Source organism: Archocentrus centrarchus, chromosome 11 (genome assembly GCF_007364275.1).
Source record: "Archocentrus centrarchus isolate MPI-CPG fArcCen1 chromosome 11, fArcCen1, whole genome shotgun sequence".
NCBI lineage: Eukaryota > Metazoa > Chordata > Actinopteri > Cichliformes > Cichlidae > Archocentrus > Archocentrus centrarchus.
The window spans coordinates 4,136,129-4,162,830 of NC_044356.1; the positions used below are offsets into that span (position 1 = coordinate 4,136,129).

The window sequence follows — 26,702 nt, forward strand, 5'->3', positions numbered from 1 at the left end:
TTAAGATTAGGCTTAAAACTTTCCTTTATGATAAAGCTTATAGATAGGGCTGGATCAGGTGACCCTGAACCCTCCCTTAGTTATGCTGCTATAGGCCTAGGCTGCTGGGGGGTTCTGATAATGCACTGTTTCTTTTCATTCACCTTATTTACTTTGTTTATACTCCACTCTGCATTTAATCATTAATTGTTATTAATCTCTGTCTCTCTTCCACAGCATGTCTTTCATCCTGTCTCTCCCCCCTCTCAGCAGATGACCCCCCCTCCCTGAGCCTGGTTCTGCTGGAGGTTTCTTCCTGTTAAAGGGAGTTTTTTCTTCCCACTGTCACCAAGTGCTGCTCATAGGGGCTCGTTTTGACTGTTGGGTTTTCTCTGTATTATTGTAGGGTCTTTACCCACAATACAAAGCGCCTTGAGGCGACTTTTGTGATTTGGTGGTATATAAATAAAATTGAATTGAATTATTTAAAAAATGGAGAAAGATATTTACAGCCAATTAAAAGACATTTTATATAAAAATGATGTCCTTGAGGTTTTTCAATCTGGCTTCAAGCCTCTTCGTAGCACAGAATCTGCACTGCTGAGGCTTTTTCCTGACATCCTTCTGGCTACAGATGCAGGAGCCTATTTTATTTTAATTCTCTTAGATTTAACACCTGCCTTTGACAAAGTGGATTATAGTATTTTAATATCTTTTTTAGAGAATTGTGTAGGTATTCAAGGCACTTCTCTGGATTGGCTTAGGTCATACTTGGCCCAGAGAACTTTTTGTGTAAGCCTAAATGATTTCAGATCATGTTCAGCTCCGTTGTCATGGTGGGTGCCACAGGGCCCGATACTTGGACCTTTGCTAACATTGTCTCTGTATCTGCTGCCCCTTGGTTCCATTCTTAGAAAGCACAAAATCACGTTCCACTGTTATGCAGATGATGCTCAGATTTATATACCCCTAAAATGCATCTCACTGTCTCGATAAACTAAAAGTTTGGATGGTACTAAACGTCCTGAATTTCAATGGAAAAAAAGACAAAGGTGATTGTTTTTGGTCCTGGTGTCACTTGTGGTTCTTGTGTTTTATGATAGATGAAAGTTTTAAGTTGGAGGGTCAGATCAGTGCAGTGGTGAAATCTAGCTTCTTTCAGCTGGTGAAGATAAGAAAACCATTTTGTTGAAAGATCACTTTAAAGCATTAATCCCTTTATTATAACTAGGTTGGATTACTGTAATTCTTTATATAAGTTGGAATTATCCTGTCCTCATGTCTTGTCTTCAGCTGTTCCAAAATGTTGCCAAACTGCCTTTAACAGCAAAATGAAAGACAGAGAGAGAGAGAGTACATTACCTCTCTGAGGTACTGCACTTACACTCCCCTTCACGGTCACTCAGATCAGCTGACCAACTGCTACTGGATGTGCTGAGGGCACAATGGAGGCTTGAGGGGCTTTTGCTGTGGCAGCTCGCAAATTGTGGAATTTCCTGCATTACACATTAAAGAGGCCTCTTGACTGGCCATTTTTAAATATAATCTTAAGGCTCACTTCTTCGGCTTGGCTTTTGACCAAGATGTTGATTTTACTTGTTTATTTTATGTTATTGATTTACTCATATTTAACTTTGATTTTATTTATGCTTTTCTTTTGTGTTTTAATTTTCTTTCTATCTACACTGCTCAAAAAAATAAAGGGAACACTCAAATAACACATCCTAGATCTGAATGAATGAAATATTCTCATTGAATACTTTGTTCTGTACAAAGTTGAATGTGCTGACAACAAAATCACACAAAAATCATCAATGGAAATCAAATTTATTAACCAATGGAGGCCTGGATTTGGAGTCACACACAAAATTAAAGTGGAAAAACACACTACAGGCTGATCCAACTTTGATGTAATGTCCTTAAACAAGTCAAAATGAGGCTCAGTATTGTGTGTGGCCTCCACATGCCTATATGACCTCCCTACAATGCCTGGGCATGCTCCTGATAAGGTGGCAGATGGTCTCCTGAGGGATCTCCTCCCAGACCTGGACTAAAGCATCCACCAACTCCTGGACAGTCTGTGGTGATACGTGACGGTGGATGGAGCAAGATATGATGTCCCAGATGTGCTCAATGGGATTCAGGTCTGGGGAACGGGCGGGCCAGTCCATAGCTTCAATGCCTTCATCTTGCAGGAACCGCTGACACACTCCAGCCACATGAGGTCTAGCATTGTCCTGCATTAGGAGGAACCCAGGGCCAACCGCACCAGCATATGGTCTCACAAGGGGTCTGAGGATCTCATCTCGGTACCTAATGGCAGTCATGCTACCTCTGGCGAGCACATGGAGGGCTGTGTGGCCCTCCAAAGAAATGCCACCCCACACCATTACTGACCCACTGCCAAACTGGTCATGCTGAAGGATGTTGCAGACAGCAGATCGCTCTCCACAGCATCTCCAGACTCTGTCACATGTGCTCAGTGTGAACCTGCTGTCATCTGTAAAGAGCACAGAGGGTAACAGTGGCGAATTTGCCAATCCTGGTGTTCTTTGGCAAATGCCAAGCGTCCTGCACGGTGTTGGGCTGTGAGCACAACACCCATCTGTGGATGTCGGGCCCTCATACCATCCTCATGGAGTCGGTTTCTAACCGTTTGTGCAGAGACATGCACATTTGTGGCCTGCTGGAGGTCATTTTGCAGGGCTCTGGCAGTGCTCCTCCTGTTCCTCCTTGCACAAAGGTGGAGGTAGCGGTCCTGCTGCTGGGTTGTTGCCCTCCTACGGCCTCCTCCACGTCTCCAGGTGTACTGGCCTGTCTCCTGGTAGCGCCTCCAGCCTCTGGACACTACGCTGACAGACACAGCAAACCTTCTTGCCACAGCTCACATTGATGTGCAAACCTGGATGAGCTCCACTACCTGAACCACTTGTGTGGGTTGTAGAGTCCGTCTCATGCTACCACGAGTGTGAAAGCACCACCAACATTCAAAAGTGACCAAAACATCAGCCAGAAAGCATAGGTACTGAGAAGAGGTCTGTGGTCCCCACCTGCAGAACCACTCCTTTATTGAGTGTGTCTTGCTAATTGCCAATAATTTCCACCTGTTGTCTGTTCTATTTGCACAACAGCATGTGAAATTGATTGTCAATCAGTGTTGCTTCCTAAGTGGACAGTTTGATTTCACAGAAGTTTGATTTACTTGGAGTTATATTGTGTTGTTTAAGTGTTCCCTTTATTTTTTGAGCAGTGTATTATGTTTTCTCTTGTGCCGGAGTGTTCCCATGTTCAACACTTTGGTTGGTGGTTACTATTTTAAAGTGCTTCATAAATACAGTTAGCCATCTCCTCTATTTCCTGCCATGCTGTTTCCAAATGTCTCATTCCCTGGTGTGTATATTTTGTTTGTGTTCATGTCAGTTTCTTGTTGCATTGTTGTCTATAGCTCCCTATTTACTGAATGTGCTTTTGTCTGCTCGTCTAGTTAGTCTAAAATTTCCCAGTTTGTGCTGCTGGCCCCATCTGTATACTTTGTTTTGCATCAGCAAATAAAAGCTGAAGTTCATTCTGTCTCTCCATCGTGGGTCCATCTCCTGCCTGCCACACAGCAGACTTGTGACCAATACTTCTGCATTTCCTTTTAAGGTCCTGCTGTTTGGTTCCAGAAGTTTGAGTATGCTGTCAGTCACTGGCTGCAGAAGACAGCTGAGCATGTGATTGGCTGCGTGCTGTGCAGCCCTGGCTGTTTCAGTCTGTTCAGAGCAGAGGCTCTAATGGATGACAATGTGATGAAGACATATTCTACCAAGTCCACAGAAGCAAACCACTACATCCAGTATGATCAAGGTGATGGATGTTGTTTGTCTCATATATTAATTTATGAAATCAAACAGTTTACAGTTCACTCTCACTTTTTCCATGTTTCTCTAATAGTATAAATGTATTTCATTTACCCACAGGTGAAGACCGCTGGCTGTGCACTCTGCTACTGAAGCAGGGATGGAGAGTGGAGTACAATGCAGCATCTGATGCCTACACCAATGCACCAATGGACTTCAAAGAACTCTACAACCAGGTGAAAACCTGCCCAATAATATTGCAGTCAGTGATGGGTTGTTATTCAAAAACCATTAAAAATTATTTGTTACTCTAATGCATTTTTTTTTCTTTTTAATAAAGCCTGTCATGTCTTTCAATTTTTGCAATCAGAATGATGATCTGAATGCACTGTTGTACCAAACATATTTGCATTTACAAGAAGAGCTCTATTTTTTTTCTGAAGGCAATTTTTGTTAATGTTTGTATTTTTTTATTTTTATTTTATTTATTCAGGCCAGGTCTGACAGGCAGAGAGGGGAAAGAAGAGAAAGATAGACAGAGAATATATATATATATATATATACACACATACATACACACACACACATACATACACATTATATATTAAGAGTGGTGGATACATGTGCACACACACGCACACAGTCATGCTGTAGTTTGTAGCAATGTGAACATACTCACCAATGAGGGCAAGAAGCCGCAACCAGCCCTCCTGGAATCCAGAGACAAGCAGGGAAAGACCCGGGGGACCCGGGCCATCCACGGCCCTCCAAGGCCCTCCAAGGCTACACATCCCGATGGCATCCACACACAGACCCCAGAGGAGGAAGGAAGGAGACCCAGACAGAGCTGCCACAGTCAATGGGCAAGAGCCCAGAGAGCCAGAGGCAATGAGCAGCCCACCCCCCCGGCAGGCTGCCCCCCCTGCACGAGCTGAGAATATGACCCCGAGGCCCCAGGCACCTGAGAACCGCTCGACACCCAGCAGAATTCCCCCCCCCCCCACGCGTGCCAAAGAGGCCTGAGCCACCCCCAGGCCACCACCACTAAGGAAGCGGGCCAAGAGCCATGCCAAGACATCCAGCCATGCACCCCAGGATCCACAGGCACCCACATCCCAGGGGAGGTAGTGACAACCAGCTGGGGGCAGCGGGGGAGCGGTAACTCCCGCCCTCTGCAACTGTGTCCCACAGAGGCCAAGGTTCAGCAAGACGCAGAACCAGGACCAGCTGTACACACACACACACACACACACACACACACACACACACACACACACACACACACACACACAGGTCTTGTACACATACACACACGTCAGTCTCACACTCATGCACACACAAACGGACCTTATGTGGGCGAGCTGGTACCAGCACAGCACCAGCGGCATCCCGGGGAAGCAGCCAACCCAGCCCCAAACAACTGGCCAGTCCCCATCCCAGGCAGGGTGCATGAAACCGGGGTGTGGGAAGACCCGCCCCCTCCCTCCTCCCACTCATCGTGATTGGGGTGATGTGAGCGTATGTACTGGGAAGAATGTGTATGACTGTGTGAAAACTTCAGTGCTATTAAAATTGGAGGGACATATAATAAGAGCACTGAGTGACAGCGCCCATACACACCACCCCCCAAGGCCCTCGATGTCTAAGATGTAAGTAAAATTGAGGAGCAGGCAACAGTGAACAGAAAAGTGGGGCCACCTCAGCAGCTCCACTCACTTTCCACCATATGACACACCCACCTCCCAAGGCCCTATGTGTATTATGACGTGTTGTGAGCTGTATGATGTGATTTCTAAGAGAAAAAAAAAGGGGGGGGGGGGGGGGGGGGCAGCATGCAACACAGCGAGCAGAGCCAATGGAGTGGCCCCACCCACTGTGGCACAAGTCCCCCCCCCTCAAAGACCCTACATGTGTGTGATGTGTTGTTTGAGATGGAGGAGGAGAAGGGTCAGGATACATATGACCGGGAGGTAGAAGTCTACCCTCGGAGGAAGAGAGCCAGCTAACTGCTGGCTCATTAAACACCACAGTTCCCTACACTCAACCGCAGGGCGGGGAAGGCAGGCCCGGGGTCTGAAGTGGCCACACCCTGAGGGCACCACTGTGCTCAAGGCCAGCACCTGCCACCCACACTGCAAACACAACACACACACACAAAAAGACTACAACAAACATCACACCCACACACATAAACAGTGGTCCTGAGTCTGGGGCTAACCTGTCCCCTGCGGTACCTGGTGCCCCCCCAACTGAGCACCCCCCCCCCCCCACCCCCCCCCCCCCCCGAGGACACACACGCACCCTAGAATCCCAGAATGCCGGCCAGACATCTTGACGCGGGCCAACCCACCCCACACAGCTACGCACCCGAGGGAGCGCGGACCCCCCAGTGCAGGGAGGGGCCCAACTGGGAAACGGGCGACCCCGGGCACCAGGGCCCCGGGCACCAGGGCCCCAGACACCGCACCCCGATCCCTGTAGATGAGGCCGGCCACCCAGCCCGGGGCCAGCACCCACCACCATAGGCACCCCAGCTCCACACCCCAAGACCATAAGAGCATCCTTCCAAGCCCCCACCACCAACAACTAGGGCCCGCACACAGAAACCACAAAACGGCAGCTATCGTCTCCAGTCCAGGAGCCATCAGATACCCGAATCCCCGGCCCACCCCCAGTCGCCAGCCGGCACACCGCGAGAAGAGACCACAGCCAATCATGCCCACTAAATGATGGAGCTGATCACCGGGGACCAGAGAGCTTCAAATTTGTCCAACTGGTTTTTAGAGGTGGCAGACATTGTTTCCAAACTATTGTAGTCTAAAAGTAAATTCTTATAGTGTATAATACACAAATCATTTTTGGATTTCCAATTCATGAGGAAAGTTTTCTTAGCAATTCATAAGGCATTAGGAACTGTGTGACATTTATTTGCTTCCATGACTAATTCACTTACATCACCTAATATGCACAGTTTTGGTGAGGCTGGGATACTGCAAGTCTTGACATATCCTCTGCCAGAACCTTTGAACAGGCATACAGTACAAGACCAAATAATATGTATATAGTTTTCAGTGTGCTTGCCTGAACAGTCCAGAAAGTCCAGACGTTTGGGTTGATGGAAAGATCTTGCTCCCATTTTATAGTTGAGAGGGAGATTTAATCATAATTTTTTAACATTAATTTATATATTTTTGATAAAAATTGAGGGGTCTAAAGATTTAGAAATTCTGTTACCCAAAAAAGCTTGCCATGCTGAATTTTTCAGCATGGCAAGCTTTTTTCAACATTTTTTTTTTTTAATTTTAAGTAGAAAGTATCCATAAAGTGCTCTTGTGTTATTAGTTATGCTCATGTTAATTTGCCACCTTCAGCGTCGACGATGGGGGCCTTCAACAATGGCCAATGCTGTGGATCTGCTGGGCTCCACCACAATTATTTCCAAGAGGAATCCATCCATGTCAAAACCCTTCATGTTTTACCAGCTCTTTGCCATCATTTCAGCCATCCTGGCGCCTGCCACCACCTGTCTTTTGCTTGCAGGTGAGTGTCATTTTTGTTTTTTATCTAATCTGTGTACATGTGAATTTCTCCCCACTGAATTGTACATAAAACTGAAAATGTAAAAATTAGATGAAATTTTAAAAGGCAAGACAAACGTCTGAAATTCCCAGTCCATTGTGTCCTACAGGGAGTTTGACCTTCATGTTTAGCATTGATTCTACTGCTGCTCTGGTCATCTCTGTGATACCTCCACTCATCTACCTGGGTCTTTGCTTCAAGCTCAAATCAGACACTCAAATCACCATTGCAGCAGTCTTGAGTGTCTTTTATGCATTCCTTATGTTGGCAGTGACAGTGTCTATTATTGGTATGTTATTTTTTAACAGTTTTAACTTTAACTTATGCAGTTATTTGTCTGTTTTATTCAGATTTTGTGTAATGTTTTGTGAAATGTTTAACACCTGCTTGAACCCTAAATCTTGTTCCTCCATGTATCCTCCATCAGGCTCAATGATTAAGGACAAAACCATCCTGACACCCAGCAGCATTTTCATAATCTCTATGGCCATCATTTACATAATCACTGCAGTAATGCATCCTCAGGAATTTCCTCTGTTGTTCTATGGCTTTCTCTACATCCTCTGCATCCCCAGTGCCTACCTCCTGCTCAGCATCTACTCCGTGGTCAACATGAACAATGTGTCTTGGGGCACGAGGGAGACAAAACCTGCTGCTGGTACAGCTCCACCTCCAAGTAGCAGCCTGCAAACAAAAGCACAGAAAGGTACTAAATATCAGACAGAATCAGATGGCAATCATAGTTGTTGTTTCTGCTTAATGAAATGTAGCTGATTTTCTGTTTGCAGCCAAAAGCTTCTTCCAGCAGCTCTTCTCATGGGTCAAATGCTACAAAAAATCCAGCCAGAGATCTCAAGGTGAACAGGTCAGCAGCAGCCAGGAAACCATGGTCCCAGAGCCTGAACAGCCTCAACCTCGACCCCAAAACACTACTGTGGATGACATGAGCATCTCAGAAGCAGAACAGGGGTACGTTCTGAAGCTGGAATATGAATGTCAGTCTATCAGTACGTATGATAATAATGTTTTGTTTATTTTGTCCAATTTTCTTTCAGGCAAGTAGAAAGACATGTTCAAAGTAAGTGCAGGAAATTCAGTACATATATATAAACCAATCAAAATTGGGCACACACATTCATATTAATGGGTGAATGTGTCCAATGTTTTGACTGGTACTGAATACATATATTTTTATGCAGCTGTGCTTGAATAATTTTTGCCTTGCTCTTTTCTAAAGGTTGGGTTGAACAGCTACAGAGTTTGTCCAGTGATATGACGTTGGAAGAGGACTCACTTGACCGGGTGTGGATGCCTTAATGATGATCTCAGTTGTTGTCTTTAAATGATCCCTGTTCAGAATTTATCATCACTCAATCCATAAAAATGATGATCACTTTATGTATAATGTGACATTTATACGTACATGTATGACAATTACTGAGCTTTTAGATGGCCATATTAATTCTGTATTTCATGATGCTTCACATGCTGCAGAAATGTCTAATCAGCAAGTTATTTTTCCTCTCTTTTTTTTTTTTTTTTTTTTTTTTGCCATTTCTTTAGTTTAAAGCAACTTATTGAAAATGTTTCTATGACTTTTCCAGGAAGAGGAGAAATTCTGGGAAGAGCTTAAAAAAGAATACCTTGAACCTCTGCCCAATGACAAAGAACAACAGAAAAAGATGGCCAATGAGCTGCGGGAGCTGAGAAACAAAGTAAGTGTGTGAAGATGAGCTAGATTGTGCACCCTGTATGTTTTTAAGATTCAAAGCTGAGCGCACTGCTACTTTATATATTTGTTACTAAAATGAGCTTTGGTACTTCTCCAGCAGTTCAGTTCAGTTCAGTTCAGTTCAGTTCATTTCAGTTCAGTTCAATTCAATTCAATTCAATTCAATTCAATTCAATTCAATTCAATTCAATTCAATTCAATTCAATTATATAGCGCCAAATCACAACAAACAGTTGCCTCAAGGCGCTTTATATTGTAGGTAAAGACCCTACAATAATAGAGAGAAAACCCAAAAGTCAAAATGACCCCAATGAGCAGCACTTGGTGACAGTGGAAAGGAAAAACTCCCTTTTAACAGGAAGAAACCTCCAGCAGAACCAGGCTCAGGGAGGGGGGGGTCATCTGCCGCGACTGGTTGGGTTGAGGGGAGAGAAAAGACATGCTGTGGAAGAGAGACAGAGATTAATAACAATTAATGATTAAATGCAGAGTGGAGTATAAACAAAGTAAACAAGGTGAATGAAAAGAAACAATGCATTATGGGAACCCCCCAGCAGCCTAGGCCAAGGGTCGGCAAACTGTAATCCGGAAAGAGCCATTTGAACCCGGTTTCCACAGAAAACAAAACAGTGAGAGCTGAAAATACAGCGGCTACCGTGAGTGACGCATATATTGAGGGTGCACAATGTAGCTCATATAGCTCATATATATATATATATATATATATATATAAAATAAATAAAATGATTTTATTTTAATATTTCAAGATCACAATAATGTTCCAATTTAAAACAAAAAACGAACTGACAAAAATAAAATGCATATCAATTGGATACTTATAATTTACCTTCGCGAGCCACACAGAGCCGCAGATTAAGCCTGGATAAGCCGCATGCGGCTCTGGAGCCACTGGTTGCTGACCCCTGGCCTAGGCCTATAGCAGCATAACTAAGGGATGGTTCAGGGTCACCTGATCCAGCCCTAACTATAAGCTTGATGATAAAGGAAAGTTTTAAGCCTAATCTTAAAAATAGAGAGGGTGTCTGTCTCCTGAATCCAAGCTGGAAGCTGGTTCCACAGAAGAGGGGCCTGAAAGCTGAAGGCTCTGCCTCCCATTCTACTCTTAAGTATCCTAGGAACCACAAGTAAGCCAGCAGTCTGAGAGCAAAGTGCTCTGTTGGGGTGATATGGGACTATGAGGTCTTTGAGATAAGATGGGGCCTGATTATTCAAGACCTTGTATGTGAGGAGAAAGATTTTAAATTCTATTGTAGATTTAACAGGGAGCCAATGAAGAGAAGCCAATATGGGAGAAATCTGCTCTCTCTTTCTAGTCCCTGTCAGTACTCTAGCTGCAGCATTTTGGATCAGCTGAAGGCTTTTCAGCACTCAAAAAATTGAAACATTGGCTTTAATTAAATTTATTTTGTCAACAGGTTCCACGAAAGTGTATTATGTTAGTTAAAAGCAAAAATGTTAAGGTAATCTAACTTTATGAACTTGTATTAGATAAGATAAGATAGTGTTTATTTGTCACATGCACAGTTATACACAGTACAATGCACAGTGAAATGTATTTTGTACCTGCAACCATATATACACACACATATAAATAAGAAGAATAAAAATAAAAAAAAAAGTAATTCACACTATACACTATACTCTATATACTATACACTATACACACTTTTTAAATTATAATATTTACATTGTGCAATAATGGTCCAGTTAGGGCTCAGAGTTGAGCAGACGGATGGCTTGTGGGTAAAAACTCTTCTTCAACCTTTCAGTCTTAGCCCTCAGGCAGCGGTAACGCCGGCCTGATGGGAGCAGGGAGAAGAGAGAGTGTCCAGGGTGGCTGGGCTGTTTTAGGATCTTCATGGCCCTCAGCCTGCACTGCTTGGTGTAAATGTCCTGCAGGTTGGGGAGGGTGGTTCTGATGGTCCGTTCAGCTGAACGAACCACCCTTTTTAGGGCCATGAAGTCCTGCTTGGTGCAGTTTCCCATCCAGGTGGTGATGCTCCCACGCATGATGCTCTCGATGGTGCAGGTGTAAAAGTTCCTGAGCACCTTGAGTGGGAGCTTGAAGTCTCTCAGCCGCCTGAGGAGGTAGAGACGCTGTCTGGCCTTCTTCACAGTGATGTTTATGTGATGAGTCCAGGACAGGTCCTGTGAGATGGTCACTCCCAGGTATTTGAAAGTGTCCACTCTTTCCACCTCAGCACCACTGATGACAAGTGGATGGTAGTCCCTCTGCTGCTTCCTGCTGAAGTCCACGATCAGTTCCTTTGTTTTGCTGACGTTGAGCAGGAGGTGGTTCTCCTGGCACCAGTTCTCCAGGCGGGAGACCTCTCTCCTGTAGGCTGTCTCCTCATTGTGAGAGATTAGTCCCACAACAGCAGTGTCGTCAGCAAACTTGATGATGACGTTGGACTCTGACGTGGCCTCGCAGTCATGGGTGTACAGTGAGTACAGCAGAGGGCTGAGCACACAGCCTTGGGGGGATCCAGTGTTGAGGGTGAGGGAGAATGAGGTGAGGTGACCCACTCGTACCACCTGTGGTCTGCTGGTCAGGAAGCTGTGAACCCACCTGCACAGGGATGGGCCCGGGCCCAGGTCCAGCAGCTTAGAGACCAGCCTGGAGGGAACTATGGTGTTGAATGCTGAGCTGTAATCTACAAACAGCACTCTCACATAGTTCCCCTTACCAGTGTCTATGTGTGAAAGGGTCTTGTGGAGGAGGAAGGATATGGCGTCATCTGTGGATCTGTCTGGCCGGTATGCAAACTGTAGTGGGTCGAGGGTGGTGGGCAGTGAGGAGGTGATGAATGTCTTGATGAGTCTCTCAAAACACTTCATCACCACAGAGGTGAGTGCTATGGGCCTGAAGTCATTGGGGCTGCTGGGGTGTGGTTTCTTTGGGACTATGATGGACTTTTTAAAGCAGGTGGGAATCACACACAGTTTCAGTGAGAGGTTGAATATCAGTGTAAACACAGGTGCCAGCTGGTCAGCGCAGGTCTTAAGGACACGTCCACTAATACCGTCTGGTCCAGCCGCTTTCCTGGTGTTTACACGTCTAAACGCCCTCCTCACGTCGCGCTCCGTCACAGTGAGTGTCTCCGCCCCTCCGGCCGGGAGCGCAGCAGGCTGTCGGCTTCCCGACTCAAAGCGCGCAAAGAAGATGTTGAGTTCATCAGCCAGAGAAGCGTCGGCACTCACCGGGTGTGTGTGTGGTGCTTTGTAGTCCGTGATGGTGCGTAGTCCCTGCCACAGTCCCCTGGGGTCAGACTGTTGTAGTTGCTGTTCCAGTCTGCGGCCGTAGCGATGTTTAGCCTCTTTCACCGCTCTGCGGACATTGTATGATGCAACCTTGTAGTCCTCCATGTTCCCAGAGGCGAGGCCGGAGTTGTAGGCAACGGTGCGGGACCTCAGGGCGTCGCGGACAGATTTATCCACCCACGGCTTCTGGTTGGGAAAAGTCCTGATGGTCCTCCTAAGTGAAGTGTCTTCAACAACTTTCCCAATAAATCCCACAACAGTTTCCGTAAACTCCTCGATGTCTCCGCCCGCGCTGCTGCGAAACATGTCCCAGTCGGTTGAATCCAACGCACCCTGCAGAGCGGCCTCTGTTTGATCAGACCACCGTGTCACTTCTCTCACAGCAGGGGGTTCCTGCCTGAGCCGTTGTTTGTATTTCGGCATGAGAAGTACAGAGGTGTGGTCAGACTTCCCAAAAGGCGGAAGAGGCTTTGCTTTGTAGCCATCTTTGAATGGAGAATAGCAGTGGTCTAGGGTCCTCTCTCCTCTGGTGGGGCAGTTGATGTGTTGAATCAACTCCGGTATCAGCTTTTTCAAGTTTGCACTGTTAAAGTCCCCGGCTACGATGAGAGCCGCATCACGCTGGTTAGCCTGATAGGTGGAAATAGCCTCATGTAGCTCGGATAGTGCAGTGTTTGTGTCCGCCTGAGGTGGAATATAGACGGCGCTGAAGATGACCGACGTAAACTCGCGGGGCAGGTAGTGGGGACGGCATTTCAGGGTTAGGAGCTCCAGGTTAGGTGAACATGATTGTTTCAGAGGGACAACATTCCTACTGTCACACCAGTTGTTATTAATCATTAGGCACACACCTCCTCCTCTTGATTTTCCAGTCTCACTCGTTCTGTCCGTGCGATGAACACTGAAGAACTCCGACGGCTGTACGGCGTGGTCCGGTATGAGGGGAGTCAGCCATGTCTCCGTGAGACAGATGATGTTGCAGTCCCTTATGTCCCTCTGAAACTGTATCCTGGCCCTGAGTTCGTCCAGCTTGTTATCCAGTGACTGGACATTAGCCAACAGGATGCTCGGCAGTGGCGTTTGGTGCGCTCTGCGCCTCAGCCTCTCTCTTACGCCGGCTCTTTTCCCTCGGGGCCTTGGCCGTGACCTGGGTCCTTTGTTTGAGCTGGCCCACTGGAAACGCAGTATCTCCCGAGGCCAAGTCGGGTCGGGAGAAAAAGGTGTCAGAATACAGCCAGAGTGCTGTATTCTGATATTAAAAAGAGTCTGTCTGTCATACGTGATATGACACAGAGCAGGCGGACTTATAAAGTCCAAAATTAGAGCTAAACCTAATATATACAAACAACACATTAACATTAATTACATTAATTACATTAACACAATGTGAATTGTACCACCTAGATAAAATTACTTTTGTTTAACAAGAATTATTTAAGTTTATCCAATCAAATTTAGTTATGTTACATGGACATAAACAATATATTTACAGGCTACATATTTTACATTTGTCCTTCAAACATATATTGTATTCATAGCAGTAAAATAATAAATTTAAGTTCAATTAATTGAAATACGTTTCCATCCAATTTATTTTATACTAATTGGTTTGACCTAATTCTAGTTTGTCAACAGGTTCCACATAAATGAATTTCATACAACCAACATATTTTGTTATTTCCTTTATTCACTAATATTAATTTAACATTTTGCTGCCACTTGGTCCAAAATATAACCCTTAGCAGACATTAGGGTGCAGCGGTTCGACACCAACAGTTGTAAACAGCATTTATGCATTCCAACAATAGAACAGGCTTTGTACAGGCAGTTCTCTTTTTTGTAACAACATAATAATCTAACCATATCAACCATAACAACACATGTTGTCAACTTTCATTTTAATATTGTGGAGGGACTATCTTGAAATGTAATTATGTTACCAAACATGTCAACTTGTGTTGCAGCATTGTTACCCAATATTAACAATTATAAACCACCTTGATGCAGCATAAACAAATGTAACATCCTACAAAACATCCAATTTGCCAATACTATTATATAACAATATAAGAAGCTTGTAGTTCTTTTTTTTTGGAGACAGCATAATGGTCAAACTATAACAACACACATGCTTTAATTTAGTAGTGTGGAAGGGAAAAAAAAATTGTATAAAATTTTTCTTTTTACCAGAGCATTCAAATCAATGTTTGGTTCATTCAAACAGTTTGTTCTTGAGCATCTGTACCTTGGGTGAAAGTTTGACAGCATCCAGTTGAAGGAAGAGCTTTTGAAGTACTTCAAAGAAGTACCTCAGTTCCTTAGGATAACTGAGGTTCATTGCATATATTGCACCCATTAAGAGTGCACATGCAGAGGCGACGTCTCCCAGGTCATGTAGAACTTCAACACCCTCAATGACAATTCCAACATCAGCTGGAGGAGTGGTGGCATCACCTCCCTCGACTTTGATGATGTAGATGCCCAGGGTAAGCTCCTCAAGGCCTCTCTCTACAGCCGTACCATCAGTATCCTTTACATAGGGGAGAAAGAAAAGACAATCAATCTATGAAATCACAGATTTTGCAGAATTCCAAAGAACAACTTTTGCCTTTCAGGTTTCCTTTGAATGAAAACAGCATGATACTTCAAAAAGTGCTATTTGTGTAAAAATAAGATAAAGCAGTGCCGAGTGATTCCATCAAAATTTTAGAGTGGTTAGCATGAATCTGTCAACTGAGTTATTTCATCTAATATAGATATCTTAGTGTTGGCAGTCGTTATAAAAGAATGAAGCACTAACGAAGCCACACCCAAGGCACCAACATCAGTGGTCTTGGGAACACCCCCAAAGAGATTAAAATTGATTTATTATAGGTAGAAAATAAACTTAACATTACAAACCAGGTATTCTTTGAAGAGGATGTTCGGGTCTTCGTTGAGGTAGATACAAAGTGCCCTCAGGATGCACTCCCTTCTCTTTTCAATACTTTCATTCTAAATAGAGAAAAAAACACAGAAATATTATTCTGACTGTTAACTTGTCAGCATACTTGTCAAAACTGACTAGTCAACATCAGTTTATAATTCCATATTGTTCACTACCAATAGCAAAACATACCTGTGTGATTGGGATCAAAATCCTGCTAATGTTAGTCCCTGCAAAGCCTCCTTTCTTCTTGAACACTTTGATGAGCTGGGCAGTGTGTTGGTCAAGCTGTGCATGGAACCTTGAGACAAGGGGGGCAGTAGTGATCCTCACAAATTCTGCTTCCACCTGAAAACATAATGTCCACAAAACCATAAAACATTTAACATTTAAAACAGAAATACTCTCACAAGAATGTACAAAAAAACAGGCTGTGCTGCAATACAATAGCATTTGCTGTGTTATTTTTACATAAAATGATTAACATTCCCGTGTAACTGGAAGCCATAACAACTCTCTCCCCTGACCTCCCTGTCTCTACACTGTCACTATCCATTAAAGCATAATTGAAAAAAATTGTTGACTATAGCTGATTTAAAAAGCATTTCATACCTCTGCCACAGTGAACAGTCCTGGCCATCTGATCTTGAACTCTGCCATCATGGGCTTGTCTCTGACAACCTCCTGCCTTCTGTATGCGAACGTCTTAGCCATCTTTTCTTTGATAACTTTATCATTATGTCTCTTCTTGACCTCAGATAACAACGCCAATCTTTCCCCTTCAAGGCTGTCCTGGGTCTCTCCAGCAGGATAGGGAGGACAAAAATTTACTTCGGTTTTTTGACATCGTAGGCAGGCTGACATCTATCTGCAGGTTTGTGCTTGAGGGAATTGATGCTCAGTTCTGGGCACCCCAACTTTCTAAGTTTTGTCCTGTAGTTTGCCATCTTATACTTAAGGCTTATTTTCCAGCCGTAGAAACCACTGAAGGATCCCTGTTCTCTCAAACATGGATGTGCTTTGATCAACGCTTCAGCAACAGATTCAGTTTCCAAGTTTGAGGGATTTGCCTTGAACTTGATGATTTCCTGAGCCAGACTTTCCAAGATGTCTGATTTAAGTTTATGACCGGGTGTCAGAAGAACTCCATTTGATATGAAGTCCTGGTTTGCACTTCGAAGTTGCATCTCTACGTCATATGAAAACTTTGGAATTTGGAATTCTGTCGGCCAATGTGATGATCGAGGAGATTCTGAATCAGAGGAGAGTATTATTGTGTCAGAAGATAAGAACGATGCATCTTCTCCACTCTGATTCATGCTGCCTTGGCTGAGGTCTAGAGCATCTGACAAGTGAATGATTTTCACTGTGCTCTTGTCTTGAATGTCACAAATTTGGTTAAGGTTAACAAACTCGTTGTCAAAGTCACTGTCCATGTACTGGAGTCTAATGTCCCCCTCTATATCAAACTGACGTTTGATCTCATTTGTAAGATCCTCAACAGATGCTGGCAAGCCTGATTCTATGGTCAGTTTTTCAGCATTGTTGGAACCAAGGATAATCCGCAGTTTTACTGGTGCAGCCATCATCCAAATGCGTCAGTCTGGAGAAGATGAAAACGCACATATAAAGTAATTAAATATGTATAGATTAAAAGCATTCAAATTAGAAAGAAACCAACTGACAACAAACAAAAACAAACAAACAAAAAATGCACAAAGAATGTATTGGTAAAGGAAACTCAATTTATAGAATGGTTTTAAGAAAGAAAAGTCTGACTGTTAACATACCACGGGCAAGCTCAGCAGTGCCGTCTACACCACATCAATGAGTTAGGAAACAGCTGTCACACCCAGGATCTGAAATTCATCACGTTTAAAGGATCCATAAATTAATGTAATACAAAATAAAACACACATTCAGATTGAGGGCAAGAAAATTAATCTGTCACCTGATAAATGTTTCTTAAAATAAAAATTCTGGCAATTCAATTCACAGTAATTAAAGTAGCTCGTTGTGATCATACCTGTTATACAGTGCAATGAGCAGGCAGGTGGAAGCAAGAATCAGGACTCACTCAAATCAAATCAGGACCTGAAAAATTGCAACAGGATTATTACAAAAAGAGAGAAAGAGAAAAAAATATATAAACAGGTTCACAGATTAATCGTTAGTGTGCTATGTACAGGGTCCTACAACAGATATTTACTTTAAATCTACTTCCATGTCAGTCCTCAACATGGCTTTCATGCACTCAATTCAATGAAAAAATATATATAACAAAACAACACTTTACAGATTTGGCTAAAAGCACCCTGAAAGATTTTATAGTGTACATAAATATACAAAGTAAACTTTCAAATTCATCAAAAAGTGGATCAGTCCTGTTGTACTGCCACGAAACTGATGAGTGCCATGCCCCCCCCACTAGTCTGCCAATGGAAAACTTGAAGCAGCCAGGTATGGGATAAATCGCTGGTGAAATAACGCTTGACATCTCAGACAGGATAGAATCGTTCTCTTAAAATATCCATGGATAGAATATGACAGTAAAATGACTCACCAAACCACACTGACCTAGTTAAAGCAGTTTTCAGAGCTAATATAGCGTATATCAAACACAAACAAAAAAGGAAAACCCTGTTAACGTGTTTAGGGGATGGGGGGGGGTGCTCGTTATTGTGCACTTGTTCGCTGCTCTCTGAAACACAAATACTTTGGAAATATAGAAGTGTTGTATCACAAACACAAAATTTAATCTTGGCCAATATGAAATTACTACAACAGGTATGGATGAAAAATGTCCTCTTACCTCTCTCAAGTCGGAAAATGAATACCGTTAGCACTTAGCAACTTCACCGCCAAAAAGCAGCGAAAAAGAGAGAGTTTGCACATGCGTAGTCTGAAGCACTTCAATCCTCTTCTTACTGCCACCTTCCGGGTGTAGCAAGTATTGCAATCATAATTCATTTTAATTAAATGGTTTGTGATTAACCAGCACGTAATTATTTTGTACTCACAACGAAAGACAAAATTACATGGACTTTATTAGAAAAAAATATTTCAACTTAACAAAGACATGTATTTTAAGTAAACTGAAAACATCAAAATAATATAAAGTGCACAACCCACCTATTTCACTTTTTTGAGTGAGGGAGCTTTTAGGACAGCCTGATAATAATGTATTACAATAGTCCAGCGTAGAAGTAATTAAATGCATGAATTAGCTTTTCAGCATCACTCTGAGAAATGAGCCTAATTTTAGAAATATTGGAAAATTCAAAAAAGTGGTCTTACATATTTGTTTAATATGTGTATTGAATGACATATCCTGGTCAAAAATGATTTCTCACAGTGTTACTGGAGGCCAAAGTAATGCCATCCAGAGTAAGTATCTGGTTTGACATCATGTTTCTAGGATTTGTGGGGCTGAGTACAAGAATTTCAGTTTTATCTGATTTTAGAAGCAGGAACACCATGTTCGAACAACCACCTGGTGGTGAGTTGGATAAGGTGGCGGGGGAAGATGCTGGACAGACCTGGCGCACCTAAACGTATTGTGAGGGTGCGCTGGGAATACCTGGCCTCAGCCTCAGTCCGTGAGATCTTCAACTCCCACCTCCGGCAGAACTTCGACAGCATTCTGAGGGAAGGTGAGGACAACGAGTCCGAATGGACCATGTTCTGCACCTCCATTGTTGAGGCTGCTGCTCAGAGCTCAGAGTGGTTGGTGCCTGTCGTGATGGTAACCCCGAACCAGATGGTGGTCACCGGAGGTGAAGGGAGCCATCAAGCTGAAGAAAGAGTCCTATCAGGCTTGGTTAGCCTGTGGGACTCCGGAGGCAGCTGACAGGTATCGGCAGGCCAAGTGAAATGCAGCTCGGGCAGTGGCCGAAGCAAAAACTCGGGTGTGGGAGGACTTCGGTGAGGCTATGGAAAAAGACTTTTGGACGGCATCGAAGTGATTCTGGCAAACCGTCGGGCGACTCAGGAGGGGAAAGCAGTGCTCCACTCACACGGTTTATAGTGCAGGTCTGGTGATGCTGACTTCAACTGATTCTATAGTCGGACGGTGGAAGAAATATTTTGAGGACCTCCTGAATCCCATTGACATGCCTTCTGTAGTGGAAGCAGAGTCTGGGGACGAGGGAGATGACTTGACCATCACTGGGGGTGAGGTCAGTGAGGCAATTAAACAACTCCTTGGTGGCAGGGCCCCTGGGGTGGACGAAATTTGCCCTGAGTTCCTGAAGGCTCTGGATATTGTAGGGCTGTCTTGGTTGACACGCCTCTGCAACATCGCGAGGAGATCTGGGGCAGTGCCATTGGATTGGCAGACCGGGGTGGTGGTCCATATCTTTAAGAAGGGAGACCGGAGGGTGTGCTCCAACTTTCGGGGGATCACACTCCTCAGCCTCCCCGTTAAGGTCTATGCCAGGGTGCTGCAAAGGAGGGTCCATCCATTAGTCGAACCTCAGATCCAGGAGGAACAATGCGGATTTCGTCCTGGTTGCGGAACGCTGGACCAGCTCTTTATCCTCTCAAGGATATTCGAGTGTGCGTGGGAGTTTGCCCAACCAGTCTACATGTGCTTTGTGGACTTGGAGAAGGCATTCGATCATGTCCCTCGGGATATCCTTTGGGAGGTCCTGTGGGAGTATGGGCTGTCTGGCCTGTTGTTGCGGGACATTCGGTCTCTGTACAGCCGCAGTGAGAGCTTGGTCCGTATAGCCGGCAATAAGTCGGATTCGTTTCCTGTGGGTGTTGGACTCCGTCAGGGCTGACCTTTGTCACCGATTCTGTTCATAATTTTTATGGAAAGCATTTCTAGGCGTAGCCAGGTGGTGGAAGGCTTCTTCCTTGGTGGCCTCAGAGTCTCATCTCTGCTCTTTGTAGATGATGTGGTCCTGTTGGCTTCATCAGGGGGTGGCCTCCAGCTCGCAGTGGAACGGTTCGCAGCCGAGTGTGAAGCGGCCAGCATGAGAATCAGCACCTCTAAGTCTGAGGCCATGGTCCTCAGCCGGAAAAGGGTTGAGTGCCCTCTCCGGCTCAGGAACGACTTCTTGCCCCAAATGGAGGAGTATCTCAGGGTCTTGTTCACGAGTGATGGGAGAAGGGAGCAGGAGATCGACAGACGGATCGGGGCTGCTTCTGCAGTGATGCGGAAGCAGCGGACTGTCGTGGTGAAGAGGGAGCTTAGTGTAAAAGCGAAGCTCTCGATTTACTGGTCGATCTATGTTCCGACCCTCACCTATGGTCATGAGCTTTGGGTAGTGACCGAAAGAATAAGATTGCAAATACAAGCGGCAGAAATGAGTTTCTTTCGAAGGGTGGCTGGCCTCTCCCTTAGAGATAAGGTGAGGAGTGCAGCCATCCGGGAGGGGCTCAGAGTAGAGCCGCTGCTCCTCCACATCGAAAGGAGATAGTTGAGGTGGCTCGGGCATCTGATTAGGATGCCTCCTGGCCGCCTCTTGGATGAGGTGTTCCGGGCATGTCACACCAGGAGGAGGCCCCATGGTAGACCGAGGACATGCTGGGGAGATTATATCTCTTGGCTGGCCTGGGAACGCCTTGGGGTCCCTCCAGATGAGCTGGAGGAGGTGGCTGTGGAGAGGGAAGCCTGGGCTTCTCCGCTTAGGCTCCTGCCACCGCGACCCGGCCCCGGATAAGCGGAAGAGAATGGATGGATGGATGGATGGATGGATGGAAATTATTGGTCATCCAGGCCTTAATGTCTTTAACACATTCCTGCAGTTTAACTAATTGATGTGTGTCATCTGGCTTCATTGATAGGTAAAGCTGCGTATGATCTGCATAACAGTGAAAATTGATGCAATGCTTTCTAATAATACTGCCTAAGAGAAGCATGTATAATGTAAATAGAATTGGTCCTAGCACAGAACCATGTGGAACTCCGTAAGTAAGCCAGCAGTCTGAGAGTGAAGTGCTCTATTGGGGTGATATGGTACTATGAGGTCTTTGAGATAAGATGGGGCCTGATTATTCAAGACCTTGTAGGTGAGGAGAAGGATTTTAAATTCTATTCTAGATTTAACAGGGAGCCAATGAAGAAAAGCCAATATGGGAGAAATCTGCTCTCTCTTTCTAGTCCCTATCAGTGTTGAAGCAGAGACACATCTAAAACCTGCAGGATACCGGCCCTCGAGGCCTGGAGTTGCCCACCCCTGATGTAGAATGATCGAGGGGTAGTTTACTTGAATAACGTACCTTTTATTATGGTTTGGCAAAACTCACAACAACATAGCTAGGCAATGGGTAAACAGTTACAGTTTGTGTGCGTGCCATAAAGCAATATGGTGTAGTACACAACCGCAGTTCACAGTACACTTTTCAAATCAATAACATGACATCTCCTCCTTTTTCTTTCTTTTTTTTCAAGAGTGCATCATAACAGTAGCAGATTCTTGTTCATTAGCATAGCTCATTTCCACACTAGATTATTATTCAAACATGGACTATGTAACATGCTTTGTTATCATATGGAACAGTTCATATAACTCTGTAATCAGCAAAATAAGGTTCAAAACAAAACGCAGTATTCCCTCCAAACTTAATGCACGTCTTCTCTCTGTCTTTTTTTTTTTTTTTTTTTTTTTTTTACAAAACTCAAATAAACTGCATCACAGAACAGGCATTAATGCTCTACTATTATTCACAACATATTAAGTCATTAGGTTTCTCTTTCACATCCCTGCTCCCTCCCCACCCTCCAAAGGCCATATAGTAGATGACAGACACTAAAGGTCCAGTCTTATGACTGGTTTGCACACACGTCTAGAACTGGTTTGAACTTGCACTGGTGAGTCTGATTGTGTGTGCGTGACAACCTGACCAGAGTCAGAGGGGGTAGTCTCAAGAGTGAGGGTACATGCAGACTTGGACGGTTCGGCTGCAGTACACTCAGCTGGTGGGGGAACTGGAAGCCATGGCAAGCTGTGAGGAATGCTCCCGACGAAGATGGCGGCGATTCCCTGAAACAATGTTCCCTGCGGTGTGTGGATGAGGTAAGACCTCGGGGTAACACATTCCTCGGATACTACTGCAGGTGTCACCCATGTCCTTTCCTGATCCAGCTTGGTGACAACTGCATCACCTGGCCGCAGTGGAGAAAGTGGTCTGGCCCCATGGCGGCAATTGTAGTAAAAAGACTGTTTGGCCTTTTCAGTAGCATCCCTTTGCAAAACAGTCTTTCTGTTGGGCCATTTAGGTTGAAGATTTTTCTCTAGGGTGGGGAGAGTTGTTCTAATCTTTCTCCCCATGAGGAGCTCAGCTGGACTGACTCCTGTTGTAGCACAGGGTGTTGACCGATAACACATGAGAGCTAGGAGGGAGTCTTCCTCTTTAAGGATTCTCTTAGCGGTCTGCACTGCTCTCTCTGCATGACCATTTCCTTGAGGATGGTGAGGACTTGAGGTTAAATGTTTAATGTCCATTTGTTGTGCTAGTTCTTTGAATTCAGCACTGGAAAACTGAGGTCCATTGTCACTCACCATCTCATCAGGAATCTCAAATCTAGCAAAGATTGCTTTCAGTCAGTGAATAATCTGAGTACTTGTTGTGGAAGGTAAGTGCAGTATCTCTATAAAACTGGAGTAGTAGTCTGATACTTTGAGGTAGTTATTCTTGTTGTGTTCACAGAGGTCGAGTGTGATACATTTCCAAGGTCGACCAGGCAGAGATGTTGAGATGAGTGGCTCTTTTTGCTGTGTCCGTCTCAGCTCCTGACAGGTTTGGCATTGCATTACAGTCTCTTTGAGCTCAGTAGAGAGCCCTGGCCACCAAACAGAGGAGTTTGCCCGGTCTCTACACTTTGTAAGTCCTTGGTGTCCATCATGTACAGGGGTTGGACAATGAAACTGAAACACCTGTCATTTTAGTGTGGGAGGTTTCATGGCTAAATTGGACCAGCCTGGTGGCCAATCTTCATTAATTGCACCAGTAAGAGCAGAGTGTGAAGGTTCAGTTAGCAGGGTAAGAGCACAGTTTTGCTCAAAATATTGCAATGCACACAACATTATGGGTGACATACCAGAGTTCAAAAGAGAACAAATTGTTGGTGCACGTCTTGCTGGCGCATCTGTGACCAAGACAGCAAGTCTTTGTGATGTATCAAGAGCCACGGTATCCAGGGTAATGTCAGCATACCACCAAGAAGGATGAACCACATCCAACAGGATTAACTGTGGACGCAAGAGGAAGCTGTCTGAAAGGGATGTTCGGGTGCTAACCCAGATTGTATCCAAAAAACATAAAACCACGGCTGCCCAAATCACGGCAGAATTAAATGTGCACCTCAACTCTCCTGTTTCCACCAAAATTGTCTATCGGGAGCTCCACAGGGTCAATATACACGGCCGGGCTGCTATAGCCAAACCTTTGGTCACTGGTGCCAATGCCAAATGTCGGTTTCAATGGTGCAAGGAGCGCAAATCTTGGGCTGTGGACAATATGAAACATGTATTGTTCTCTGATGAGTCCACTTTTACTGTTTTCCCAAATGGACTACCGAACCATTCTGGAGGACCATGTGCATCCAATGGTTCAAACATTGTATTATTGTAGGGTCTTTACCCACAATACAAAGCGCCTTGAGGCGACAGTTTGTTGTGATTTGGCGGTATATAAATAAAATTGAATTGAATTGAAGGCGGTGCCGTGTATCAGGATGACAATGCACCAATACACACAGCAAGACTGGTGAAAGATTGGTTTGATGAACATGAAAGTGAAGTTGAACATCTCCCATGGCCTGCACAGTCACCAGATCTAAATATTATTGAGCCACTTTGGGGTGTTTTGGAGGAGCGAGTCAGGAAACGTTTTCGTCCACCAGCATCACGTCGTGACCTGGCCACTATCCTGCAAGAAGAATGGCTTAAAATCCCTCTGACCACTGTGCAGGACTTGTATATGTCATTCCCAAGAAGAATTGAAGCTGTATTGGCCGCAAAAGGAGGCCCTACACCATACTAATAAATTATTGTGGTCTAAAACCAGGTGTTTCAGTTTCATTGTCCAACCCCTGTATTTTCTCGAGGATCTCTGCTCTTTGTGACTTTGGAATGACAATCCTGCATCCTCGTATTACTAGACCATTTGTCTCTGACAGTTCATTTTTCACTTTTGCATATGCTCTGGCATTCGGTGGAACTTTATCTCTGGATTCTGGCCATCCATTCCTTATGTACTTTATGACAGTTTGTAGTTCACAATCTGTTGCGGTGGCTGCTTTGATGCTGTCCATTCAACCCTTAGAGGCTGGAATGCCTAGCATTACAGTAGCTATGTAGCACTCCACCTCACTGTGTGTGTCAGTCTTTTCTTTGGTATAAGTCTGTGGGCCACGAGACAAGGCATCAGCTACTACGAGGGTTTTACCTGGCATGTAGACAGCTTCTGGTTTGTATCTCATGAGTCGCATTAGGAGACGCTGGCATCTCAGGGGAACATTGTCTAAGCTCCAGCTGTTAACGAGTGGTACTAGTGGTCTGTGATCGGTAGCCAGTCTGAACTGATCTAATCCACACAGGTACTTATCAAACTTCTCGCAAGCCCATACACCCTCCCATTCTACTCTTAAGTATCCTAGGAACCACAAGTAAGCCAGCAGTCTGAGAGTAAAGAGCTCTGTTGGGGTGATATGGGACTATGAGGTCTTTGAGATAAGATGGGGCCTGATTATTCAAGACCTTGTAGGTGAGGAGAAGGATTTTAAATTCTATTCTAGATTTAACAGGGAGCCAATGAAGAAAAGCCAATATGGGAGAAATATGCTCTCTCTTTCTAGTCCCTGTCAGTACTCTAGCTGCAGCATTTTGGATCAGCTGAAGGCTTTTCAGGGAGCTTTTAGGACACCCTGATAATAATGAATTACAATAGTCCACCCTAGAAGTAATAAATGCATGAATTAGCTTTTCAGCATCAGTCTGAGAAAGGATGTTTCTAATTTTAGAAATATTGCACAAATGCAAAAAAGCGGTCCTACATATTTAATATGTGCACTGAAGGACATTTCCTGGTCAAAAATGACTCCAAGATTTCTTACAGTGTTACTGGAGGCCAACGTAATGCCATCCAGAGTAAGTATCTGGTTAGACACCGTGTTTCTAAGATTTGTGGGGCCGAGTACAAGAATGTCAGTTTTACGTGAATTTTAAGACATTCCTGCAGTTTAACTAGTTGATGTCATCTGGCTTCATTGATAGATAAAGCTGAGTATCATCTGCATAACAATGAAAATTGATGCAATGCTTTCTAATAATACTGCCTAAGGGAAGCATGTATAATGTAAATAGAATTGGTCCTAGCACAGAACCCTGTGGACCTCCATAATTAACCTTAGTGTGTGAAGAAGACTCCCCATTTACATGAACAAATTGGAGTCGATGAGATAAATATGATTCAAACCACTGCAGTGCAGTACCTTTAATACCTATAGTATGCTCTAATCACTGTAATAAAATTTTATGGTCATCAGTATCAAAAGCTGCACTGAGGTCCAACAGGACAAGAACAGAGATGAGTCCACTGTCAGAGGCTGTAAGAAGATCATTTGTAACCTTCACTAATGCTGTTTTTGTACTGTGATGAATTCTGAAACCTGACTGAAACTCTTCAAATAAACCGTTCCTCTGCAGATGATCAGTTAGCTGTTTTACAACTACTCTTTCAAGAGTCTTTGAGAGAAAAGGAAGGTTGGAGATTGGCCTGTAATTAGCTAAGACAGCTGGGTCAAGTGATGGCTTTTTAAGTAGCAGTTTAATTACAGCCACCTTGAAGGCCTGTGGTACGCAGCCAACTAAGACTGATTGATCATTTTTAAGATTGAAGCATCAATAATTGGAAAGACTTCATTGAACAGTCTAGTAGGAATGGGATCTAATAAACATGTTGCTGGTTTGGAGGAAGTAACTATTGAAGTTAACTCTGAAAGATCAACTGGAGCAAAAGAGTCTAAACAACTGCCAGCAGTGCTGAAAGCAGCTGAACATGAAGATAAATCTTTGAGATGGTTATGAATAATTTTTTCTCTAATGTCTAAAATTTTATTTGTAAAGAAACCAATGAAGTCACTGCTAGTTAAAGTGAAAGGAATACTCGGCTCTACAGAGCTCTGACTCTTTGTCAGCCTGGCTACAGTGCTGAAAAGAAACCTGGGGTTGTTCTTATTTTCTTCAATTAATGATGAGTAGCCAGAGAGCCACAGTATCCAAAGTTATACGCAGTGAGGATGTAAACTATTGACGAGATAATCGACCTCACTGGGAGCAGAGTTTAGGTAGCTGCTCTGCATTGTGTTGGCACTGAAGAGCATAATAATGAAGAAATTAGATTTTTTTTTTTT

The 26,702-nt window shown here is 44.2% G+C and overlaps 1 protein-coding gene across 1 annotated transcript in view; it reads left to right on the forward strand.

Moving 5' to 3' along the window:
- LOC115788476 (chitin synthase chs-1-like) overlaps positions 1 to 26,702 on the forward strand; it is a 46,938-nt gene that overhangs the window by 13,268 nt on the left and 6,968 nt on the right. The window contains 9 exon segments of the mRNA XM_030741512.1: positions 3,625 to 3,825; positions 3,939 to 4,054; positions 7,190 to 7,358; positions 7,507 to 7,686; positions 7,825 to 8,103; positions 8,186 to 8,366; positions 8,453 to 8,475; positions 8,635 to 8,699; positions 9,002 to 9,112. Of these exon segments, the coding sequence (XP_030597372.1) occupies positions 3,625 to 3,825; positions 3,939 to 4,054; positions 7,190 to 7,358; positions 7,507 to 7,686; positions 7,825 to 8,103; positions 8,186 to 8,366; positions 8,453 to 8,475; positions 8,635 to 8,699; positions 9,002 to 9,112 (1,325 nt within the window).